Source organism: Piliocolobus tephrosceles, chromosome 4, assembly GCF_002776525.5.
Source record: "Piliocolobus tephrosceles isolate RC106 chromosome 4, ASM277652v3, whole genome shotgun sequence".
Taxonomy (NCBI): domain Eukaryota; kingdom Metazoa; phylum Chordata; class Mammalia; order Primates; family Cercopithecidae; genus Piliocolobus; species Piliocolobus tephrosceles.
The window spans coordinates 60184614-60206235 of NC_045437.1; the positions used below are offsets into that span (position 1 = coordinate 60184614).

The 21622-nt window shown below is 39.2% G+C and overlaps 1 protein-coding gene across 7 annotated transcripts in view; it reads left to right on the forward strand.

Moving 5' to 3' along the window:
* PDE4D (phosphodiesterase 4D) overlaps positions 1–21622 on the forward strand; it is a 1617209-nt gene that overhangs the window by 1421276 nt on the left and 174311 nt on the right. The window contains exon 8 of one of the 7 annotated variants that reach the window (XM_026456091.1): positions 10995–13410. The exons of 5 other annotated variants lie outside the window; for them this stretch is intronic. In XM_026456091.1, coding sequence (XP_026311876.1) covers positions 10995–11038 — 44 coding nt within the window. In that variant the 3' untranslated portion in view covers positions 11039–13410. Of the gene's footprint in view, positions 1–10994; positions 13411–21622 lie in introns of those variants that run through there. One more of the 7 variants, XM_026456098.1, reaches the window with a different exon arrangement.

The following is a 21622-nucleotide window of genomic DNA, read 5'->3' on the forward strand; positions in this document are numbered from 1 at the left end:
TAATTAATGCAGAGAAGGTCATAAACGAAATGACAGAGATGAAAACCATGACACGAGAAATACGTGACAAATGCACAAGCTTCAGTAACCGACTCGATCAACTGGAAGAAAGAGTATCAGCGATGGAGGATCAAATGAATGAAATGAAGCGAGAAGAGAAACCAAAAGAAAAAAGAAGAAAAAGAAATGAACAAAGCCTGCAAGAAGTATGGGATTATGTAAAAAGACCAAATCTACGTCTGATTGGGGTGCCTGAAAGTGAGGGGGAAAATGGAACCAAATTGGAAAACACTCTACAGGATATCATCCAGGAGAACTTCCCCAACCTAGCAGGGCAGGCCAACATTCAAATTCAGGAAATACAGAGAACGCCACAAAGATACTCCTCCAGAAGAGCAACTCCAAGACACATAATTGCCAGATTCACCAAAGTTGAAATGAAGGAAAAAATCTTAAGGGCAGCCAGAGAGAAAGGTCGGGTTACCCACAAAGGGAAGCCCATCAGACTGACAGCAGATCTCTCGGCAGAAACTCTACAAGCCAGAAGAGAGTGGGGGCCAATATTCAACGTTCTTAAAGAAAAGAATTTTAAACCCAGAATTTCATATCCAGCCAAACTAAGTTTCATAAGTGAAGGAGAAATAAAATTCTTTACAGATAAGCAAATGCTTAGAGATTTTGTCACCACCAGGCCTGCCTTACAAGAGACCCTGAAGGAAGCCCTAAACATGGAAAGGAACAACCGGTACCAGCCATTGCAAAAACATGCCAAAATGTAAAGACCATCGAGCCTAGGAAGAAACTGCATCAACTAATGAGCAAAATAACCAGTTAATATCATAATGGCAGGATCAAGTTCACACATAACAATATTAACCTTAAATGTAAATGGACTAAATGCTCCAATTAAAAGACACAGACTGGCAAACTGGATAAAGAGTCAAGACCCATCAGTCTGCTGTCTTCAGGAGACCCATCTCACATGCAGAGACATACATAGGCTCAAAATAAAGGGATGGAGGAAGATCTACCAAGCAAATGGAGAACAAAAAAAAGCAGGGGTTGCAATCCTAGTCTCTGATAAAACAGACTTTAAACCATCAAAGATCAAAAGAGACAAAGAAGGCCATTACATAATGGTAAAGGGATCAATCCAACAGGAAGAGCTAACTATCCTAAATATATATGCACCTAATACAGGAGCACCCAGATTCATAAAGCAAGTCCTTAGAGACTTACAAAGAGACTTAGACTCCCATACAATAATAATGGGAGACTTCAACACTCCACTGTCAACATTAGACAGATCAACGAGACAGAAAGTTAACAAGGATATCCAGGAATTGAACTCATCTCTGCACCAAGCGGACCTAATAGACATCTATAGAACTCTCCACCCCAAGTCAACAGAATATACATTCTTCTCAGCACCACATCACACTTATTCCAAAATTGACCACATAATTGGAAGTAAAGCACTCCTCAGCAAATGTAAAAGAACAGAAATTATAACAAACTGTCTCTCAGACCACAGTGCAATCAAACTAGAACTCAGGACTAAGAAACTCAATCAAAACCGCTCAACTACATGGAAACTGAACAACCTGCTCCTGAATGACTACTGGGTACATAACGAAATGAAAGCAGAAATAAAGATGTTCTTTGAAACCAATGAGAACAAAGATACAACATACCAGAATCTCTGGGACACATTTAAAGCAGTGTGTAGAGGGAAATTTATAGCACTAAGTGCCCACAAGAGAAAGCAGGAAAGATCTAAAATTGACACTCTAACATCACAATTAAAAGAACTAGAGAGGCAAGAGCAAACACATTCAAAAGCTAGCAGAAGGCAAGAAATAACTAAGATCAGAGCAGAACTGAAGGAGATAGAGACACAAAAAACCCTCCAAAAAATCAATGAATCCAGGAGTTGGTTTTTTGAAAAGATTAACAAAATTGACAGACCGCTAGCAAGGCTAATAAAGAAGAAAAGAGAGAGGAATCAAATAGACGCAATAAAAAATGATAAAGGGGATATCACCACCGACCCCACAGAAATACAAACTACCATCAGAGAATACTATAAACACCTCTACGCAAATCAACTAGAAAATCTAGAAGAAATGGATAATTTCCTGGACACGTACACTCTTCCAAGACTAAACCAGGAAGAAGTTGAATCCCTGAATAGACCAATAGCAGCCTCTGAAATTGAGGCAACAATTAATAGCCTGCCCACCAAAAAAAGCCCAGGACCAGATGGATTCACAGCTGAATTCTACCAGAGGTACAAGGAGGAGCTGGTACCATTCCTTCTGAAACTATTCCAATCAATAGAAAAAGAGGGAATCCTCCCTAACTCATTTTATGAGGCCAACATCATCCTGATACCAAAGCCTGGCAGAGACACAACAAAAAAAGAGAATTTTAGACCAATCTCCCTGATGAACATCGATGCAAAAATCCTCAATAAAATACTGGCAAACCGGATTCAGCAGCACATCAAAAAGCTTATCCACCATGATCAAGTGGGCTTCATCCCTGGGATGCAAGGCTGGTTCAACATTCGCAAATCAATCAACGTAATCCAGCATATCAACAGAACCAAAGACAAGAACCACATGATTATCTCAATAGATGCAGAAAAGGCTTTTGACAAAATTCAACAGCCCTTCATGCTAAAAACGCTCAACAAATTCGGTATTGATGGAACGTACCTCAAAATAATAAGAGCTATTTATGACAAACCCACAGCTAATATCATACTGAATGGGCAAAAACTGGAAAAGTTCCCTTTGAAAACTGGCACAAGACAGGGATGCCCTCTCTCACCACTCCTATTCAACATAGTGTTGGAAGTTCTGGCTAGGGCAATCAGGCAAGAGAAAGAAATCAAGGGTATTCAGTTAGGAAAAGAGGAAGTCAAATTGTCCCTGTTTGCAGATGACATGATTGTGTATTTAGAAAACCCCATCGTCTCAGCCCAAAATCTTCTTAAGCTGATAAGCAACTTCAGCAAAGTCTCAGGATACAAAATTAATGTGCAAAAATCACAAGCATTCTTATACACCAGTAACAGACAAGCAGAGAGCCAAATCAGGAATGAACTTCCATTCACAATTGCTTCAAAGAGAATAAAATACCTAGGAATCCAACTTACAAGGGATGTAAAGGACCTCTTCAAGGAGAACTACAAACCACTGCTCAGTGAAATCAAAGAGGACACAAACAAATGGAAGAACATACCATGCTCATGGATAGGAAGAATCAATATCGTGAAAATGGCCATACTGCCCAAGGTTATTTATAGATTCAATGCCATCCCCATCAAGCTACCAATGAGTTTCTTCACCGAATTGGAAAAAACTGCTTTAAAGTTCATATGGAACCAAAAAAGAGCCCGTATTGCCAAGACAATCCTAAGTCAAAAGGACAAAGCCGGAGGCGTCACGCTACCTGACTTCAAACTATACTACAAGGCTACAGTAACCAAAACAGCATGGTACTGGTACCAAAACAGAGATATAGACCAATGGAACAGAACGGAGCCTTCAGAAATAATGCCACACATCTACAACCATCTGATATTTGACAAACCTGAGAAAAACAAGAAATGGGGAAAGGATTCCCTATTTAATAAATGGTGCTGGGAAAATTGGCTAGCCATAAGTAGAAAGCTGAAACTGGATCCTTTCCTTACTCCTTATACGAAGATTAATTCAAGATGGATTAGAGACTTAAATGTTAGACCTAATACCATAAAAACCCTAGAAGAAAATCTAGGTAGTACCATTCAGGACATAGGCATGGGCAAGGACTTCATGTCTAAAACACCAAAAGCAACGGCAGCAAAAGCCAAAATTGACAAATGGGATCTAATTAAACTAAAGAGCTTCTGCACAGCAAAAGAAACTACCATCAGAGTGAACAGGCAACCTACAGAATGGGAGAAAATTTTTGCAATCTACTCATCTGACAAAGGGCTAATTTCCAGAATCTACAAAGAACTCAAACAAATATACAAGAAAAAAACAAACAACCCCATCAAAAAGTGGGGAAAGGATATGAACAGACATTTCTCAAAAGAAGACATTCATACAGCCAACAGACACATGAAAAAATGCTCATCATCACTGGCCATCAGAGAAATGCAAATCAAAACCACAATGAGATACCATCTCACACCAGTTAGAATGGCAATCATTAAAAAATCAGGAAACAACAGGTGTTGGAGAGGATGTGGAGAAATAGGAACACTTTTACACTGTTGGTGGGATTGTAAACTAGTTCAACCATTATGGAAAACAGTATGGCGATTCCTCAAGGACCTAGAACTAGATGTACCATATGACCCAGCCATCCCACTACTGGGTATATACCCAAAGGATTATAAATTATGCTACTACAAAGACACATGCACACGTATGTTTATTGCGGCACTATTCACAATAGCAAAGACTTGGAATCAACCCAAATGTCCATCAGTGACAGACTGGATTAAGAAAATGTGGCACATATACACCATGGAATACTATGCAGCCATAAAAAAGGATGAGTTTGCGTCCTTTGTAGGGACATGGATGCAGCTGGAAACCATCATTCTTAGCATACTATCACAAGAAGAGAAAACCAAACACCGCATGTTCTCACTCATAGGTGGGAACTGAACAATGAGCTCACTTGGACTCGGGAAGGGGAACATCACACAATGGGGCCTATCATGGGGAGGGGGGAGGGGGGAGGGATTGCATTGGGGAATTATACCTGATATAAATGATGAATTGATGGGTGCGGACGAGTTGATGGGTGTAGCACACCAACATGGCACATGTATACATATGTAACAAACCTGCACGTTATGCACATGTACCCTAGAACTTAAAGTATAATAAAAAAAAAAAAAAAAAGAAGTTGGGGTAAGCCAAGATCGTGCCATTGCACTTTAGCCTAGGCAAAAAGTAAAACTCTGTCTCAAAAAACTAAAAAATTAAAAAAACTACAAAAAAAAAAGATTGTTCATTTAAAAATCATTTAGATTGGTCAGGCACAGTGACTCACACCTATAATCCCAGCACTTTGGCTGGCCAAGGAGGGTGGATTGATTGAGGCCCGGAGTTCAAGACCAGCCTAGGCAACATGGTGAAACCCCCGTCTCTACTGAAAAAAAAAAAAAAAAAGAAAGTAGCCAGGCATGGAGGCATGGTGGCACACGCCTGTAACCCCAGCTACTTGGGAAGCTGAAGCACGAGAATGGCTTGAACCCGGGAGGCAGAGGTTGCAGTGAGCTGAGATCATGCCACTGTACTCCAGCCTGGGCAACAGAGCAGGACTCTGTCTCAAAGAAAAAAAAAATCAATTAGATAAATGAGAGTGTATATTCAGGGCAAATTAAATCTGTGCTCTTAGATTAAAAATAAGATTTAATTATAATTTTTTTTTTTTTTTTGATACATGGTCTCACTTTTTGCTCAGGCTAGATTGCAGTGGCACAATCACAGCTCACTGCAGCCTCGACCTCATGGGCTCAAGCAATCCTCCCACATCATCCTCCTGTCTACCTGGGACTACAGGCACATACCACTGCACCACCACACCTGGCTAATTTTTTATTTTTTATTTTGAGAGACAGGATCTCACTATGTTGCCCAGGTTAGTCTTGCACTCCTGGGCTCAAGTGATTCTCCTGCCTTGGCCCCCCAAAGTGCTGGGATTACATGTGTGGGCCATCACACCCAGCCAATTTTGAAGTATTTAATTTTTAAAATGCAAAAATGATTGGATAATAGTTCTCCCTCACTACAGGTGAAGTCCATTTTTATTTATTTGTCCAATGGGCTTCTTTAGAATGTGAAATAAAAGGCAATGATTGGTCAAATTAAGGCAGAAAAAAGAATTTATTAGGTTCTGAACATAAATGTGAACTGGTAACTCTTTCAGCATAAATGTGAAAAGAGAGGGATTGGCTCTTCTTGAGGAGCTGAAAATTGAAAACATTACAATTTGGAGAGATAGCTTGCAGAAATCGTACAATTTTCTCTGCTTATATGTCCCAGTGTTGGGAGACTCGAAACGAATCACCAACCAAGTTAATGCAATAAATGTCCATATATAGATCAATTGGATGTTTTGTCCCCAGCTTCCTCAGGCTTTAATAAACTGAATTGTTTTGGTATCACTGGATGAAAGGTTCTGTAAAAGTTCAAAGTATTGTTGTTTGAGGCATTCACACCTGCATGTTTAAAATGCCTTTGTGCAAAATGTAGTCCAATCTGCTTTCAAATCAGATCTTCAAAGAAGGGCAGATTCATCCATGTGACAGATCACCTTAGGTGCTTCTCTACAAAGAGAAAGTTAAGCTAACAAGTCTACCCCTACTCACTATCTTTGTCTCTTTGTGCGTAATCATCAAACGGCACCTCTGAAAAGAAGACCAAGAGAAAACTTTAGCATCTCTTTGCTGGAGATACAAAGCAAGATATAGAAGGAGCTGGAAAATAGTTGTTAAATAAATACAGGGGGAAAATGGAAATTGAGAGGACGTACTTTTCGCTAAGTTGTAAACTAAAAATAAAATTTGAAGCACGCTTGCCCCCTCACCTGAATGGACTTCCTCCTTGACCAGAGCACTCTAAAATTTAACCTGAAAGACTGATTTAGGCTGCGAAGGGAAGTCAGACATGCCTTATTTTACCCCTCCAGCATTAACATCAACACAGACCTTAAGTCTGATAAGAAACATTTAGGATCTCTTTTCTTGGAAGCCTGCTACCTGGATGCTTCATCTGCCTGAAAAACCTTTGGTCTCCACAACCCCTTATGTTAACGCAGACATTCCTTTCTACCGATAATAACTCTTTCAACCAATTGCTAATCAGAATACGTTGAAATCTACCTATCACCTCGAAGCCCTCCCCCAACTTCAAGTTTTCCCACTTTCCAGATAGAACCAGTATAAATTTTACATGTATTGATGGATGTATTATTTCTTCCTAAAATGTATAACAACAAGCTGTAGCCTGACCACCGTGGGCACATGTCGTCAGGACCACCCGAGACTGTGTCACAGGTGCATCCTTAACTTTGGCAAAATACACTTTCTAAACTGATTGAGACCTGTCTCAGATACTTTGGGCTAGCACAATGAATATGAGAAAACTTTTTTGGTTGGGCGGTGGGAGATGGGATGGAGTCTCTCTCTGTCGCCAGGCTGGAGTGCAATGGCGCGAACTTGGTTCACTGCAGCCTCCACCTCCCAGGTTCAAGTGATTCTCCTGCCTCAGCCTCCTGAGTAGCTGGGATTACAGGCACATGTCACCATGCCTGGCTAATTTTTGTGTTTTTAGTAGAGACGGTGTTTCACCATGTTGGTCGGGCTGGTCTCGAACTCCTGATCTTGTGATCCACCCACCTAGGCCTCCCAAGTGCTGGGATTACAGGCAGGAGCAACCACACCCGGCTAAACACAACTATTTTTAAAGAGCATCTAAGCTCAGAAATCACAGGCATATTATGCCTGCCACTAAGGGAGTTAGTTCCATTGAAGGATATAATTAAGAGTGAAATGAATGGTGTGCGAAGCACTTAGGGATAGTGGTTCACAAATTTGTCTGTTCCTTAGAATCACCTGGGGGACAAGTGCGGTGCCTCATACCTGTAATCTCAGCACTTTAGAAGGTCAAGGCCAGAGGATCACTTGAGGCCAAGAGTTCCAGACCAGCCTGGGCAGCACAGTGAGATCCTGTTTCTACAGAAGATAATAATAATCACCTGGAAACTTCTTTTTTAATGCAGCTAGTGAAGTAAAACAAAAAAAAAAATCCGAGGTTTTGAAACCAACTCAAAGACAACAGCAATATTCAATCATAAGGTGTAATAAAGGTTGTACGCTAGAGAGCTGGATAGCCAGAATAAAAAGCAAGAGATAGTTACAAAAAATATAAGGAGGACTCATGTATAGGATTTTGTAACCGCTAATCATATGATTTTACTGAGTAGGTGTAAAATGCTTCTGACAACGTGTGAAAATTTATAATCGTTAGTATTATATGTAGGATCAACATAGGTTAAAACCTAGATTCTAAAGTTGAATTTAAGGCTAGTTTATCTCCATGCTTAGATTTCCTACATTTCGTTTAAGAGAAAATGTTCCATATATTGAATATTCATGAAAATCTCTGAAAGGTGTTATGCTATTCTTAACCTCTTAAAGGAGTGCACTGGATGTAATTAAATCATTTTTGCTGGTTCCGGTCATCGTGAACATCTGCTTTTGTACTTCCCTCTCATTCACAAATGCACTTAGGAGCTAAAGATCTAAATGAGGACTTTTTTTTGCCCCTACAGTAACATGCAGCAAATCTGGCTGCACTTTAAGTTCTCATCTGCTGTCACATATTGTCTAGTGGTCAGTTCATGATGTTACCAAGGTTGGCTTTATTGGCGTCTTTTGTGAGCTGCTGCTGCTTTTTCCTTGGCAAACCTGATTACTAAGCTATTGCATTGAGCATAAAATAAAGGCAAATTAATTCAAAATAAAGGTGAGGGTTGAGGGAAATTCATCTCTGAGGTAGACCTTTAGGATATGAGATGCATAAAGTGAGCAAGATCCTACAAGCGTTTACTTGACTTTTCTGGGTTCTTTTCACCTATACTTACTGATTTTGAATAGTATAAATTCCTGGATAATTAATCTGGATAAGTAAGTTGTCACCATACCTCTAGAGAAAATAAAATCAACCAAAATATGTTTAATTCTTGTTTAATTCTGTGCTCTGGGTTTCAAGAAAACAAAAATGAATAAGATGTAGTCCTACCCTCAGGGACTTGACACAATATAGTTGTACATATGCAAAAGAAACTGGCTAGGTGTGGTGGCTCACACCTCTAATCACAGCACTTTAGGAGACCGAGGCAGGAGGATCACTTGAGCCTAGGAGTTTCAGACCAGCCTGGGCAACATGGTGAAACCTTTTCTCTACAAAAAAAAAAAAAAAAAAAAAAAAAAACAAATGTTAGCTGGGCGTGGTGGCACATGCCTGTAGTCCTAGCTACTGGGGGAGCTGAGTTACACAGGGTTGCTTGAGTCCAAGAGGTCTAGGCTGCAGTGAGCTATGATCACAGCACTCCAGCCAGGGCAAAAAATCTTAAGTAGTCTCAGGACTGTACCACAGAGTATCACAAGAATTCCAAAGAGGCAAAGACCAAATTAGAATAATAAGCAATGAAGGCTTCCAGCAAACATGGTGTTTTTGTTGGGCCTTGAACACTCTTTAGATGCTTTAGTTTAATGTGCCATAGTCACACTTTCTATACTGGGGGTGTTAATGGGTGATTACTACTCCAGAGCTTTAGGATAGATTCCAGTATCCCAGCAAAGCAGCCCTATTCAACTAGAACCGTTTGCTATTACAAAAGAGAGGTGATCACTTGTGATTTCTTAAGATTTCTTCACTTAGCCTCTGGCACCTGGCTTCTGAAAGTCCAGGAAAGGGCAATGACCTCAGGGTTTTGAGACCAGGGGTATAATCCCAGCACTGCCTAGCTCTCTGTGTAATTTTTGGTCAGTAATTTAACCTGGGTTGTGTTCTGTAAAATGATGATATTGGATTAAATAGTATCTAAGAATCTAACTAGCTTTTTCCTAATATTTTTTTATTATTAAAAAAAAAAAAGGCATGCCTCTGATATGAATTGCCTTTATTTTCTTTAGTCATATTTCCCTAAGAAGTGAATAAAAGATACCAAGGCAATGTGTGAATTCCACTTTTCCCAATCTGGATGTTTAGGGGATATCCTTGACACCATTTGCTATTTTGAGTTTTCAACAAAGAGTTAAAAGAAAATTCTTGCGCTCCTATCTAGTCATCCTCTCCAGTTGGCAGAAGTCTTCATGTGGACTTGATGGTTGCCCAGAGCAACAAAATATTAGGGACAGAAACATGTTCAGGGACTCGATTGTATAAGTGACTCAGAGCTGAGAGACCTTTTCCAGCTTGACTGCAGCCCATACTTAGCTAGAGTGGGTATTTGTCTATTCCTGTCTGCATACTGTGACTTGGAGATGCCTATTATTTTGCTTGCTAAAATATGGAAGCCAACCTTGAAGCCGGCAGAGAGGAGTTAAATGATCAGAAGGCAACTGTCTTCATTCAGCATGTCTGACCCATGAAAGATCATTAGCACTAGCAAATATAAACAAGATCAGGGAGTGGTCATGGGCTTTGAAGAGCACATACCAAGAACATTAAGAGAACTCAATATAAATTCAATATAAGAGCTACTATTCAAGGCCAATTATCTCTTTTGAGTTAGAAGAGCCCAATGGGGAGCCACTCATGCAAATCAATACCCCTTTCCTTCTCTCAGTTGGAGCCAGACATCTCTAACTATGCTCTGAATTAAACCGAATTTTTAAAATGTTTTTCTGTCCCTAAACTCTTTAAATCCTGAGGTCATCCTTTCTTTGTTCCATCAGTCTGGCTCCATGATACCAATTACTCCAGCTTGTTAAGGAAGTTATTGGCATATGGCAGTCATGTCTTTTGTTTCTATGCAATGTTGCCTGGAGCAAGAATTGGAGGGAAAAGTATTAGCCAAGTCTTGTTTAAGTCCCCTCTCTTCAACTGTTTAACTAGGTTCCATCTTGATTATGTGTTTGGTTTTATTTTGATTATTTTGATTTGGTTTTCTTTTATTTTGATACCCCATATACATTCTTCTCACTTGCACATGAACAATGTCATTATGGTAATAATAACAATTATACAATATTAATTTCTGTCCCCATTGAATACTTATTGAATGTCATTATGATCAGAAGCTGGTCCTCTTGGTTTGGACATTATGATTTGAAATGAATATTCTTTTTGAATGATTGGAAACTTAGTCATAAACTCCAGTGGTTTACAATAGTAACTCTTATCCCAGTAACCATAGCACCTGTTTGGAAAAATGTCTTCGGATCACTTGTTTGCAAATGTCTTTTTCCTTAGGCTCCTGGATGGAATTGAACCCATATACGTTACTTGACATGTGAAACATGTGTGACCCTGGCAAATGATTTGGCTGACCTTGAAAACTACAGCTGTTTAGTCACTTTGAAAACAATGCAATACAAGTGATTTACTAGGCTTCAGTTTTAACCAATTTATGCTGACTGGTGGAAATTCTAACCCTTCAGAAAGAAAAAAAAAAAAAAAATTGTGAAACAATGGAAATGTACCATCCTGGGTATTAATGTCATTAATTTCAATACATTTTCTCACAAAAAGTGTAAAGAAGTCTTTGCTTGACCTTACAGGAAAAAACGGCATCCATGTGGCTTTATTTTGCCTTTTTTGTTGTTCTTTTTGAATTAATGAAGAAATCCAAGCTTTGACTTTTGTTTCTTCTCCACCCAAATCAAAAGCAGTCTATAATCTCCTGCAAAGATCAAAGCTTTTTGCTTACTATAAAGTATGTGCCCTGCGTAGGCATTACATGGTAGAAGGATAGCTTTCTGTTCTAAGAAATCTCTATTAGTTCTCTAGTTGCTATGTATATATTCTCTTTTAGCTAAAATATGGTTTGGTGAATGAGTCCTGAAAATTTCGCTGTATATGCCAAAACATGTTGCATACCATAGATATATAATATTTTATTCCAATTTTTAAAAATTGTGCTTCAATCAAAACAGAAGTTGATTTCTTTTTCCAGAAATTCAGATTGAGCAGTCCAGGGCTGCTGTGGCTGCTGTAAAGTCACCAAGGACCCAAAGCTTCTCAGATAATTTTTTTACCATTTCTAGATTATAGGCTTTGTCTTCATGGTTTGAAATGACTATAAGAGCCCTAGCCATGACAACTAAGTGGCCAGCAGCAAGATGGAGGAAAAAAGAAGGACTAGTACAGCCACTGCTGTTAGAAGGGACTTCTAAGAAATCCCACATAATGCTTCTACTTACATCTCCTTGACTCAAATTTAGTGGTGCCACAAAAGAGAATAAGAAATATATATATATTTTTTTTCGGGCAAGTCTCTAGTGCAGGGATTTCAATCTCCTTTAAGCAAATGAGTCTTCTAACCTCTCACTCTGGCCTGCCCAGTCTCTCTCAAATCTCTTGCCATCCTGTCCTCCTTACTCACTTTGGGAAAACCCAGCTCTGTCAGTTTTACAGTCTGCCTTCTCCACTTCCTTACCTGAACTCCTGGGAAAAATAATCCCACATCACTTCAAGCTGGAATTCCAACAAAGTCACCTCATTGGACCCTCAGAGCACTTGACACTTAGTTCCTGCTGTGCCCCTCTCTCAGTCCTCTTCATGCTAATTCCAAACTTCTCCTCCCTCTTCTTAAGCCTCCTGAACCAGCAGTTCCTCATCTCCTTTCAGCAAATAACTTGTTGCTTTTTGAAGAAAGTCTGGGTCAAGGCATGAACTTCCTCAACTCCTACATCCTCTTGCCATAGATGTCATCTATAGATCTCTTACTGACATCCATAATCCCTTCCTCCCTTCTGGTCTCAGCGGATGATGTTTCCCTTCTCCCTCCTGCTCTAAGTCATCCCCTGTATGTGGCTCTTGATCCTCTCTCCTCCCAGCTTCCTGAGGTCCTTACTTTATCTGTTTTCCTTTCTATCTCTCACATCTTTAATCTTTAATCTTTACTTTTATTCTGGCTCTTTCCCCATTCATGTCTCTCACAATCTTAAAAAGAATACACAGCAAACCACAGCAAAGTTCAGCCGACTCTTTATTGATCCTTTAGTTATTGATCTCTTTTCAGTCAAGTTGCTCTGCCTCCTCATCCCTATTCCACTGTAGTAGGACTTTCTCACAACACCTCTGTTCCAGCTGCCCTCCCATGGTTAACAATGAACTCCTAATTGTCTTCTTAGTTCTTAGAGGCTTCTTCTTCTTAAACTCTTTCTTTGTTCATTTACTCAGTAAATACGTATTCTACATGTTTTTGTTAGGAGCCGTTTTGTTCCAGATAGTTCCACACTCTTCTTGCTGCTCTGAATACTTCTTTTCACTATTCTTCATGATCTGTCTTCCTGCCCCACTTTACCTCTTAAATGTCAGTATTCTAGAAGGTTCTTTTTGATTAATTTTCTCACTCTATGTACTCTGTAGATGTTCTCATGTACCTCATAGTTATATTTCCCATCTTATGAAGGTGAGTCCCAAAACTCTGTCTCTACTCAGAATGGGCACTTTCCCAATTTCCAAATTTATTCACACAAAAGCCCAATGTCCATTGATATCCAGCCATTCAAATCCAGTATGTCCAGAGCTGGACTCATATTTCTTTGCAAATCTATTCTTCCTGTCTCAGTTAGTGAAACACCTTTAGCCAACTTATAAGTCATGAACCCTTCTACCAAATCTATCTGTCTGTCTACATTTATTTTTGAAACAGTTTTCTCATTCTGTCACCCAGGCTGGAGTGCAGTGCCAAGATTTCAGCTCACTGTAACCTCCACCTCCTGGGTTCAAGCGATTCTTGTGCCTCAGCCTTCCGAGTAGCTGGTATTACAGGTGTGCACCACCACACCCAGCTAATTTTTGTATTTTTAGTAGAGACAGGGTTTCACTATGTTGGCCAGGCTGGTCTTGAATTCTTGGCCTCAAGTGATCCACCTGCCTCGTCCTCCCAAAGTGCAGGGATTACAGGTGTGAGCCACTGTGCTCGGCCCGAAATGAATACATTTTTATTTTATTTTATAACTATTGATCAAATCCATGCTCTCTTCTCTAACCCGTTAATACTTCCCTAGTTCAGGCACTCACCAACTCTCCCCTGAATTACAGTACTAGTGCCTGAAATAGTGTTTTTGAAACTGTCAGTTGCATTTAGCATTTTATTTAAAAAATATGATACAGAAATGAGTAAAACATAAGAGTATAAAACCACATCTATAATATCAAAGATATAGTTTTATAAAATTATTGATACACCCGATACACCCATAGACATGCAAACACACACCAACATTTTGCCATGAAAATGTATTTCTTACTATAATTTTTAAAATTAAGAGAACCACTTTGTTAAATGATCTATCTCTGTTGCACCTCTTCTTAGCTCTGGCCTTCCACGATGCCAGCAAATATATCTAGTTGAAAAATTAATCTGCAAATGTCACTCTTCTTAAAACCTTTTCATGCCTTCCCATCATCCATGATAAAATCAGATCTCTTTGGTATGGTACCCAAAGGTCCGACCCAGATATGTATTGTACCTCCTCTTCAGCCCAGCCGCTGCCTGACTCTTTCAGCAGCAAACTTCTTCCACCCATGTGCACCATATTTCACAACTGTCTTCATTTCATTCACTTCGTACTCATCTCACCGTGTAGAACTCACTCCTCTCTCATAATTGCCTGGTTCACTTTATCTCATTTTAGAGGACACCTAAAATTCAAGCCCAGTCCCCTTCCTCAGGCCAAGTCAGGCTCTTCTCCCAAACCTACCTCTAGCATAACCTAATGAAATTGCTGTAAAAATTATAGTCTATGCCTCTTTATTAAAAAAAGAAAAAAAAAAAAACCCTGCCCACCAGTATAGCAATTATTTGTTATAACCACACACAGCACTAGTGTGTGGCTCTGGGGCACTATCATGCCAACTTACCTGTGTTCAATAGACCTGAAGTAGGGAAGATCAGCTGACTCTTTTACATCTCTTCTCAGAACATCTTGAAATGATTCTTGGGTGCAATATAAGAGCAAAACACGGAACAGTAGAAACCAGCATGGAAAACTTTCTCCTATTTGAGAAAGTGGGATGAAAATGTGTCTCTTAATCCCTTTGGCAGAAGGGAGTAACTCGAAAGAAGTGGATGATGAATGATCTTCTCCACTTTGTCAGCCCTCTGAGCAGAATGAGGAAAATGTGAGAAGTGATGCCATTGCTATATTTGTTTCATTGACCATTATTCTAAATAACTCACATGGTCCTGAACAAGGACATGTTTTTGTGAAAAGGACAACATTTCTTTTGGTGTGTCAGAGTAGCATTTAAGAAGAGCCTTATAGTGGTCAATGAAGGTTGGCCTTTCACCCGCTGCAACTGGAGAGTCTGTGAGAACACTATTTATTCAGCCTCATGGAAACACTAGGGAGTCACGCCTGGGATCTGACAACTGTGCAGCCCCATGCCAGGTGCACAGAGAGTTGTTGTGATGAATGTCAAGAGAGGTGGAGGGGTTTTTCTGTTGTTTTTGTTCCTTCCATTTTCTTTCCCTTTGACTTGGACTGTGGTTTCATTCATTCAACCTCCCCACCCCCACGCAAGAATAGATCTCTGATCTCTTTCTCATACTTTATCTGCCCTAACGTCCACTTTCCTTTTCCAGAGAGGAGAAGAACAACTCCACGGTGCTTTCCTTTTATGTTTTGGGCCAATTTTGTTGTGTTGTTTTATGGTCTTGAACTGAGAGCTGCCTCAGCACTCAACACCAGCCCCTGGCCTGTGAGACTAATGAGAAAAGCAAAATGACTTCAAGTAAAAGGAAGTGGTTTGTGTTGTGGAGAGAAACTTGGAAAGAAACACCACCAAGAACACTAGGGGCCTTATTTTCCCTAATGTGTACAGTTGGGTTAACACATTTCAAAATAACCAGTCAATTTAGTTAATCCCATCAAACGACCTAGTCAATATAGTAAAGAGGAAGGGAAAATAAACAAACGGTTTTTTGGATGACCGGTTTAGCTTCATGTATCCTTGATCTCATTCATTTCTAGGGAATAATTTCAACTCTTAAGGAAATGTGAACATCTATTTTGCAAACTATTACAGGCTAGTTTAATACAAAAATACTTTTTAAAAAGGTGTGTTCATATTCAACATGTTTTCCCAGCTGTCATTAAAACAGGTAGAAACAATATAGTAGGCATGGAAATCTTGATTATAATGTGGGAAAACTAAGGTTAAAATTATTAGCAGAAATGCATTTCATTCTTTTTCATCCTTCCACTATCTGAACATCTCTCTTTCCTACTTCCTCCATTTTACTATTTTCTTTGCTTTGTTTCTCTCTTTTAACTTCAATAATAACAATTCTATATGCCAAACACTGTGCTAAGACTGGGCATGCATGATCACATAAGGGAGGTAAAATTATTATTCCCATTTTGCAGAAGAAGAAACTGAGAGTCAGAGAGTTTAGGGATATGTCCCATTGTCATTATTCCAGAAAGTTGTGGAGCCAGGATTCAAAACTTGGCAGTTATATTTCAGATTCCATACCCTGTAAACAACACTCTACTGCCTCCCTCAAGTTTTATCGCAGTTCATTTGTTTTCTCTGATCTTCTCCTTTTCTCATGTTCTCTACTCTATTCCCTTGCCTTTTTCCTTTCCTTATATCTGCCTCTTCTTTTTCCAGTCTTTTCCCTCACATCTTCCCATATTTGTCTTGTTTCCCATTCCTTGTCTAAATCTTCTCTTTTCTCCCCCTCTTCACCTTATTCATTTCCAGTTCCCTAAAATTATATCATTCTCCCTTCATGATGCCCCCTCATTCCTCACTGCAGCATCACCCAGTCCAACTCTGTCCCATCTGTGATTCCTCACCTCTGCTTTCCTACCATCTCTCTCTCAAACACAAGGCAAAGTGAGGGTAAGTTCCACTAGGAAAGCATGTGTCACTCTGCTGCCATACACAGAGAGTACCATCAGTGATTATAAAGAGGAATTTCACTCCTGTCAGAGAGCTCACAAATTAGGTTATTGTTGAACTTCATATAGTCTTTAGTGACTGGAAAAAGATAATGCCTCTTTCTATGGTCACTACCAGGAAGTGAGCTCCATGCAGCAGATAGAAACCAACCGGAGAAATGTGAGACCCAAGCCAAGCACAGTTTCTACATGTTAGTCAATTGCAGGAAACACTGAGATGTAATGTAGTACTTTGAACAAACTCATATTACTCAGGTGACCATATTTTCAACCAGCCAGTATAGGACAGAAGAGTTTCATTTCCTTGAATCAAAGCTATTTGGTGACTTTTCCTGGAAACACTCTGAGGCTTCCAGGAAAGGATTCCAGATTCCCAAGCTACTGACACAGAGTAGGCATCTTTTCTTCACATAGTAATTCACAAACATCCCTCATCACCATATGGCAATATCCTCACTGGATCAGCTCGGTTACCAAAAATAACTAGATCGAAATAAATGTCATTCTTACATGGACACAAGTGGACTAGGGTTTAGAAGTTTTGGGAATCATCACAGTTCTAGGCACCTGAAACTTCATCTTTTGCTTGTAGTAAATATGGTGTCTTTCTCAGGACTCTGCCCTTTGTTTATTTATATATCTGGTCTGGTTTTTGTTTTTTGTTTTCTAGAGATAGTTCTCTGCTCTCCATCATGTCTGCTTTCTCATCGCCTGGGTTTGTACATGGCTTGCTATAGCTTCTCTAGCCCCAATTTTAGGCCATCTGTAGATTAAAAAAAAATTGTTTTTCCTCCTGACACCAATTACCTTAGTTGCAATTTCCCATTTATAATTGCAATTTGAGCCTACAAACTTACGCATACAATGAGGTAACTTTCCACTGTGGTCAGATATTATAGATTATTGCCTACTGGTAAACCCCTGAACAATTCAGACATTTTTTTTTTAACAAATACTTTTTTGAGTATTCTCCCATGTGCCAGGCCCTAACCAAAGCTCTTGGGTTACATTGATGACTAAAAAGAAGCATTATCCCTGTTTTTAGTCCCTATAATCTAGGGCCCAGGACAGGGGAAATATGCACTGTATTAATGAAATAATCAGTACTGAATGTAAAATTCCAAACTGAAGCATTTTATATGAAGGAAACATTGTATGAGAATGGAAGCCCAGAAGTCCAGTCTACACATGCTCCTGGAATTTTATGGGAAAATAAAAAGTCTGTCAGAATGGATCTTTTGAGAAGATTCCAGAAGTATGTTGGCCAATCAGAGTAAATGAGCAAGTGGACGCCAGAGGCCATTTCTTCCGCTGTTGTGCTCAGTTTGCAGTGATTCTACTGCAGAGCTTGAAAGGCAAGTACTGGCTTCTCTTCCTCCTGTTCTTCTACCCAGAAAAACCATCCTTCTCCTCATCTTTCTTCTCCTCCTCCACCACCACTACTGCCTATTTTAAGGCTGCCACCACCACACTATAACATATTCCTCCCAGCTCTAAGGCTCTGAATTTGGACCTCCCACATGACAGGACTCTATATAATGACTAATCCATTAAGTCTGCTCCCTTTCCAAAATATTCAGTCAAATTTGAAATGCCTGGGGCCTCTTGTGTAGCCTTGGCTGGGCTAACTTCTGCACTTGCATTTCAAACACCCAGAATCAAGATTACATCTTAAGATTTCCAAATAAGTGCTTAGACGGCACAATAAAGATATTCAGGTTTAAAAAAATCGAATGCATCTGTTGTTCCTTTGCAAGGCCTTGTGATGGGAACCTCCTCTTGGAAATATTTGTTAAGCCATTCTCACTTGTAGTCACTCTTCCTACCAAATCTGTTGACAAAAAAGAAAAATCGAGGAGAGGGAGAAAGACAAAGTTACACTAATCTTTTAACTAACCCATACAACCACAGAGAACCAGCCTCGGGAACCAACACTAAAATCTTAAGGGCTGTTTTTTCAGACTCTGAAAATTCTCCTAAATCCCCATCCCAGTATCATTCAAGCTCTTTACAACCGCTGTTTGTCCTTAGGCTGTAACTTGTGCCTGAAATTCCCACTCTAAGGTTCCCTTGTGGTATTTTTAATAGTGTTGTTTGATGCTGCAGCCAGCTTCTCTGCGGTTTGGGAGTTAAATGGGATACTGCGATGTGGTGTGCTGTAATGGCTCTTGGAGAAATGTTAGTGCAAATTAAATTCCAAATAGGATAGCACCTGAAAGAACCTAGTCCTTTAGTGAAAGAGCTTAATACAGTAGGAAGGAAGGTTTAGAGAGTCTTACTGGCTCCTAAATGATTAAGAAGAAACATCTAACCTGAGTTTGGAATCCATTTTGGACTCAAATACAGAGTATTTACTTTGAGACACTGGTCCTTAACCACCTGGTTCTTCCCTGTTTGCTTTTCTGCTTAGTTAAGCCCAAGGATGGGTGTTAGTTTAAAAGAAATGGTACTAAAAGGGAGGAGGGGAATAATTAACACCTTTGCTTAAAGCACCAAATCCCATGAGCTGATGACTGCCTAGGTTAGGCAATGACTACTACAACTACTACCAAATAGGTCTGGCATCTCCTATTCCTATCCTGACACCCAGGCCCAAGCTGAGCACAAGCATTACAGGATTCCACAGCCTAATGTCTGTCAGCTTTTCCTTTGAACAGTGGTTACATATCATTAGTGTATTTGAATCAAATGTGGGTTTAAGGTGGTGGAAAGATTTTTTTCTGCTACTGAGAACAGAATCATTTTTTTAAAATGTATACGTACACACACAGGTACACACACATCTATGTATTTTATTTTGGAAAATAGTTTTATTGCCAGTAGATCTTTATTGAATAACCTATCATCTATGAAATTCCTATTTAAAAGTTTTCATTGGTAATGGATTTATTCCAGACAGAGCAGGTTATTTGTAAAATATAATTTGTAACCAATTAAAACAATAACAAATAACTTGTGTTGGGTGGTTACCATGCAGGTGCTGGGATACACTTTCTCTCTGCATCATCATTTCACCCTTTCCACACTGTGTGAGGTGTGAATCTATTGTCAATGTCTCCATGCCATAGATGAGATGAGACGCAGATGTTTTTTATCATCTCCATGAAACAAGTGAGAGCACTGAAGCTTAGAGAAGGAGAGAAGCAACAACTTGAAGGTTTAGTGTTTGAGGAGTTGCAGTAAAAAGAAAAAGGAAAAGTCCTCTCAAGTTCTACTGAAAAATCTTTTAAGTGTGTTGCTTTCCCACTTTTGCAATATAATTTTTCTCTTCTACCCTCAACTGAAGTAAGATCACACAGCCTATACAGTATAGAACCAGGACTCTAAGGTCACTGACAACAAAGTGAAAGTCAGCAGTTTTAGAAAATGCATATTTTTTTCCTAGCTGAGGATGGGTTACCTTCATTAGTGACATAACTATGTCACCAAGTAAAATTATTGACTTGAATATCAATTCATTTCTCTATTAAGAAAAAGAGGAAATAACTCAGATATAAATGATGGAAATTAGGAAGACATTTGAAAATGACTTTACACCAAGAAATCACATTCTGGTGGGCCTAATATAGTATAGGAGATATTCGTAACTGGTTATCTTCATTGAAAGATTATAGAGACTAGAGAATAGGAAGGTTAAGTAAAAACTATTCAAATGATAAAATTTTATGTAAAGAAGTAACCTAACCAAATACTGTATTTCACTGGACTTTGTTGTAGACAAACAAATTTTGGCAAAAAAAAAAAAAGGAAATACAGTTACTAAGTTAAAGCTCCTGCATTTATATTATAAATATTTCTAAATCCAGTTTAAGATTGTGGAAACAACAACAGAACTATAAGAAATTCTAAATGCCATTTAATGAACGTGTTGAAAGAGTAGAGATTTCAACAGCGTCAAAACCTGTGATCTTCAAGGGTCAAAGTAGAGGTGAGTTTATAGAATGCTCGCTCTGGGTTCTGATTTCGCCAAATCAGTCACACTACTGCCCAATTCAATGAAAAATGTAGGCAGCTTTGTCAAGCAATGAATTTTATCAATTTATTCAACACTGAATTCATCTTAGGAATAATTTAAGGGTTTAGACAATGTTTGAGGTTTTACTTTTAAAGAATCTTCCAATTTAACTGAAAACTCTTGTATTTCCTTTCTACTTTTCAAATATCATCTTTGTCCTTTACCCTCTATTGTAGCTTAAGATGTGATTATCTTGTATTACAAGGAATATTTAAAACCATTCAATATTTAAAACCAAAAACATTCAATTTTAAAAATTTAAATAGAACTGCCACATATTCTTGACTTTTGGAGCTATATGGCAGTGGTTCCCAACCTTTTTGGCACCAGGAACTGGCTTCATGGAAGACAATTTTTCCATGGATGGTGGGGAGAGGGGTTGGTTTGGGGATGAAACTGTTCTACCTCAGATCATCAGGCATTAGATTCTCATAAGGAGTGTACACCTTAGATGCCTTACATGCACAGTTCACAATAGGATTCACAATCCCACTGATCTGACAGGGGTAGAGCTCAGGTGGTCATGCTCACTTGCCTGCTGCTCACATCCTGCTGTGCCACCAGGTTCCTGACAGGCCATGAACCGGAAGCAGTCTGTGGTCTGGGGGTTGGGGATCCCTGGCTATAGGGGCCACAAATGTGAAAGAGGTGTTCGGGGGGAGTATACTTCTAACCTGAATATACTCTTTTCAGCATTTCTACTTATTTTATCAAAAGGTAAATTTTTTACTCAGGAAATAAAACAGTAGGCAATTGTTTTTTATAGTTTTTCTGTACAGAGCCTTATTCAATTATATTAGTGTAATCCGATTGCACTGCTCAACAGAATCAGAATAAGAAGAAATTCCAAATACAATTGGAAGATAAAAGTATCTTTCAAGAATTTGCACGGTAGTGCATTGTTTGATTTGGAAGCAAACAAATCGGACTACTTCCATTTCTTG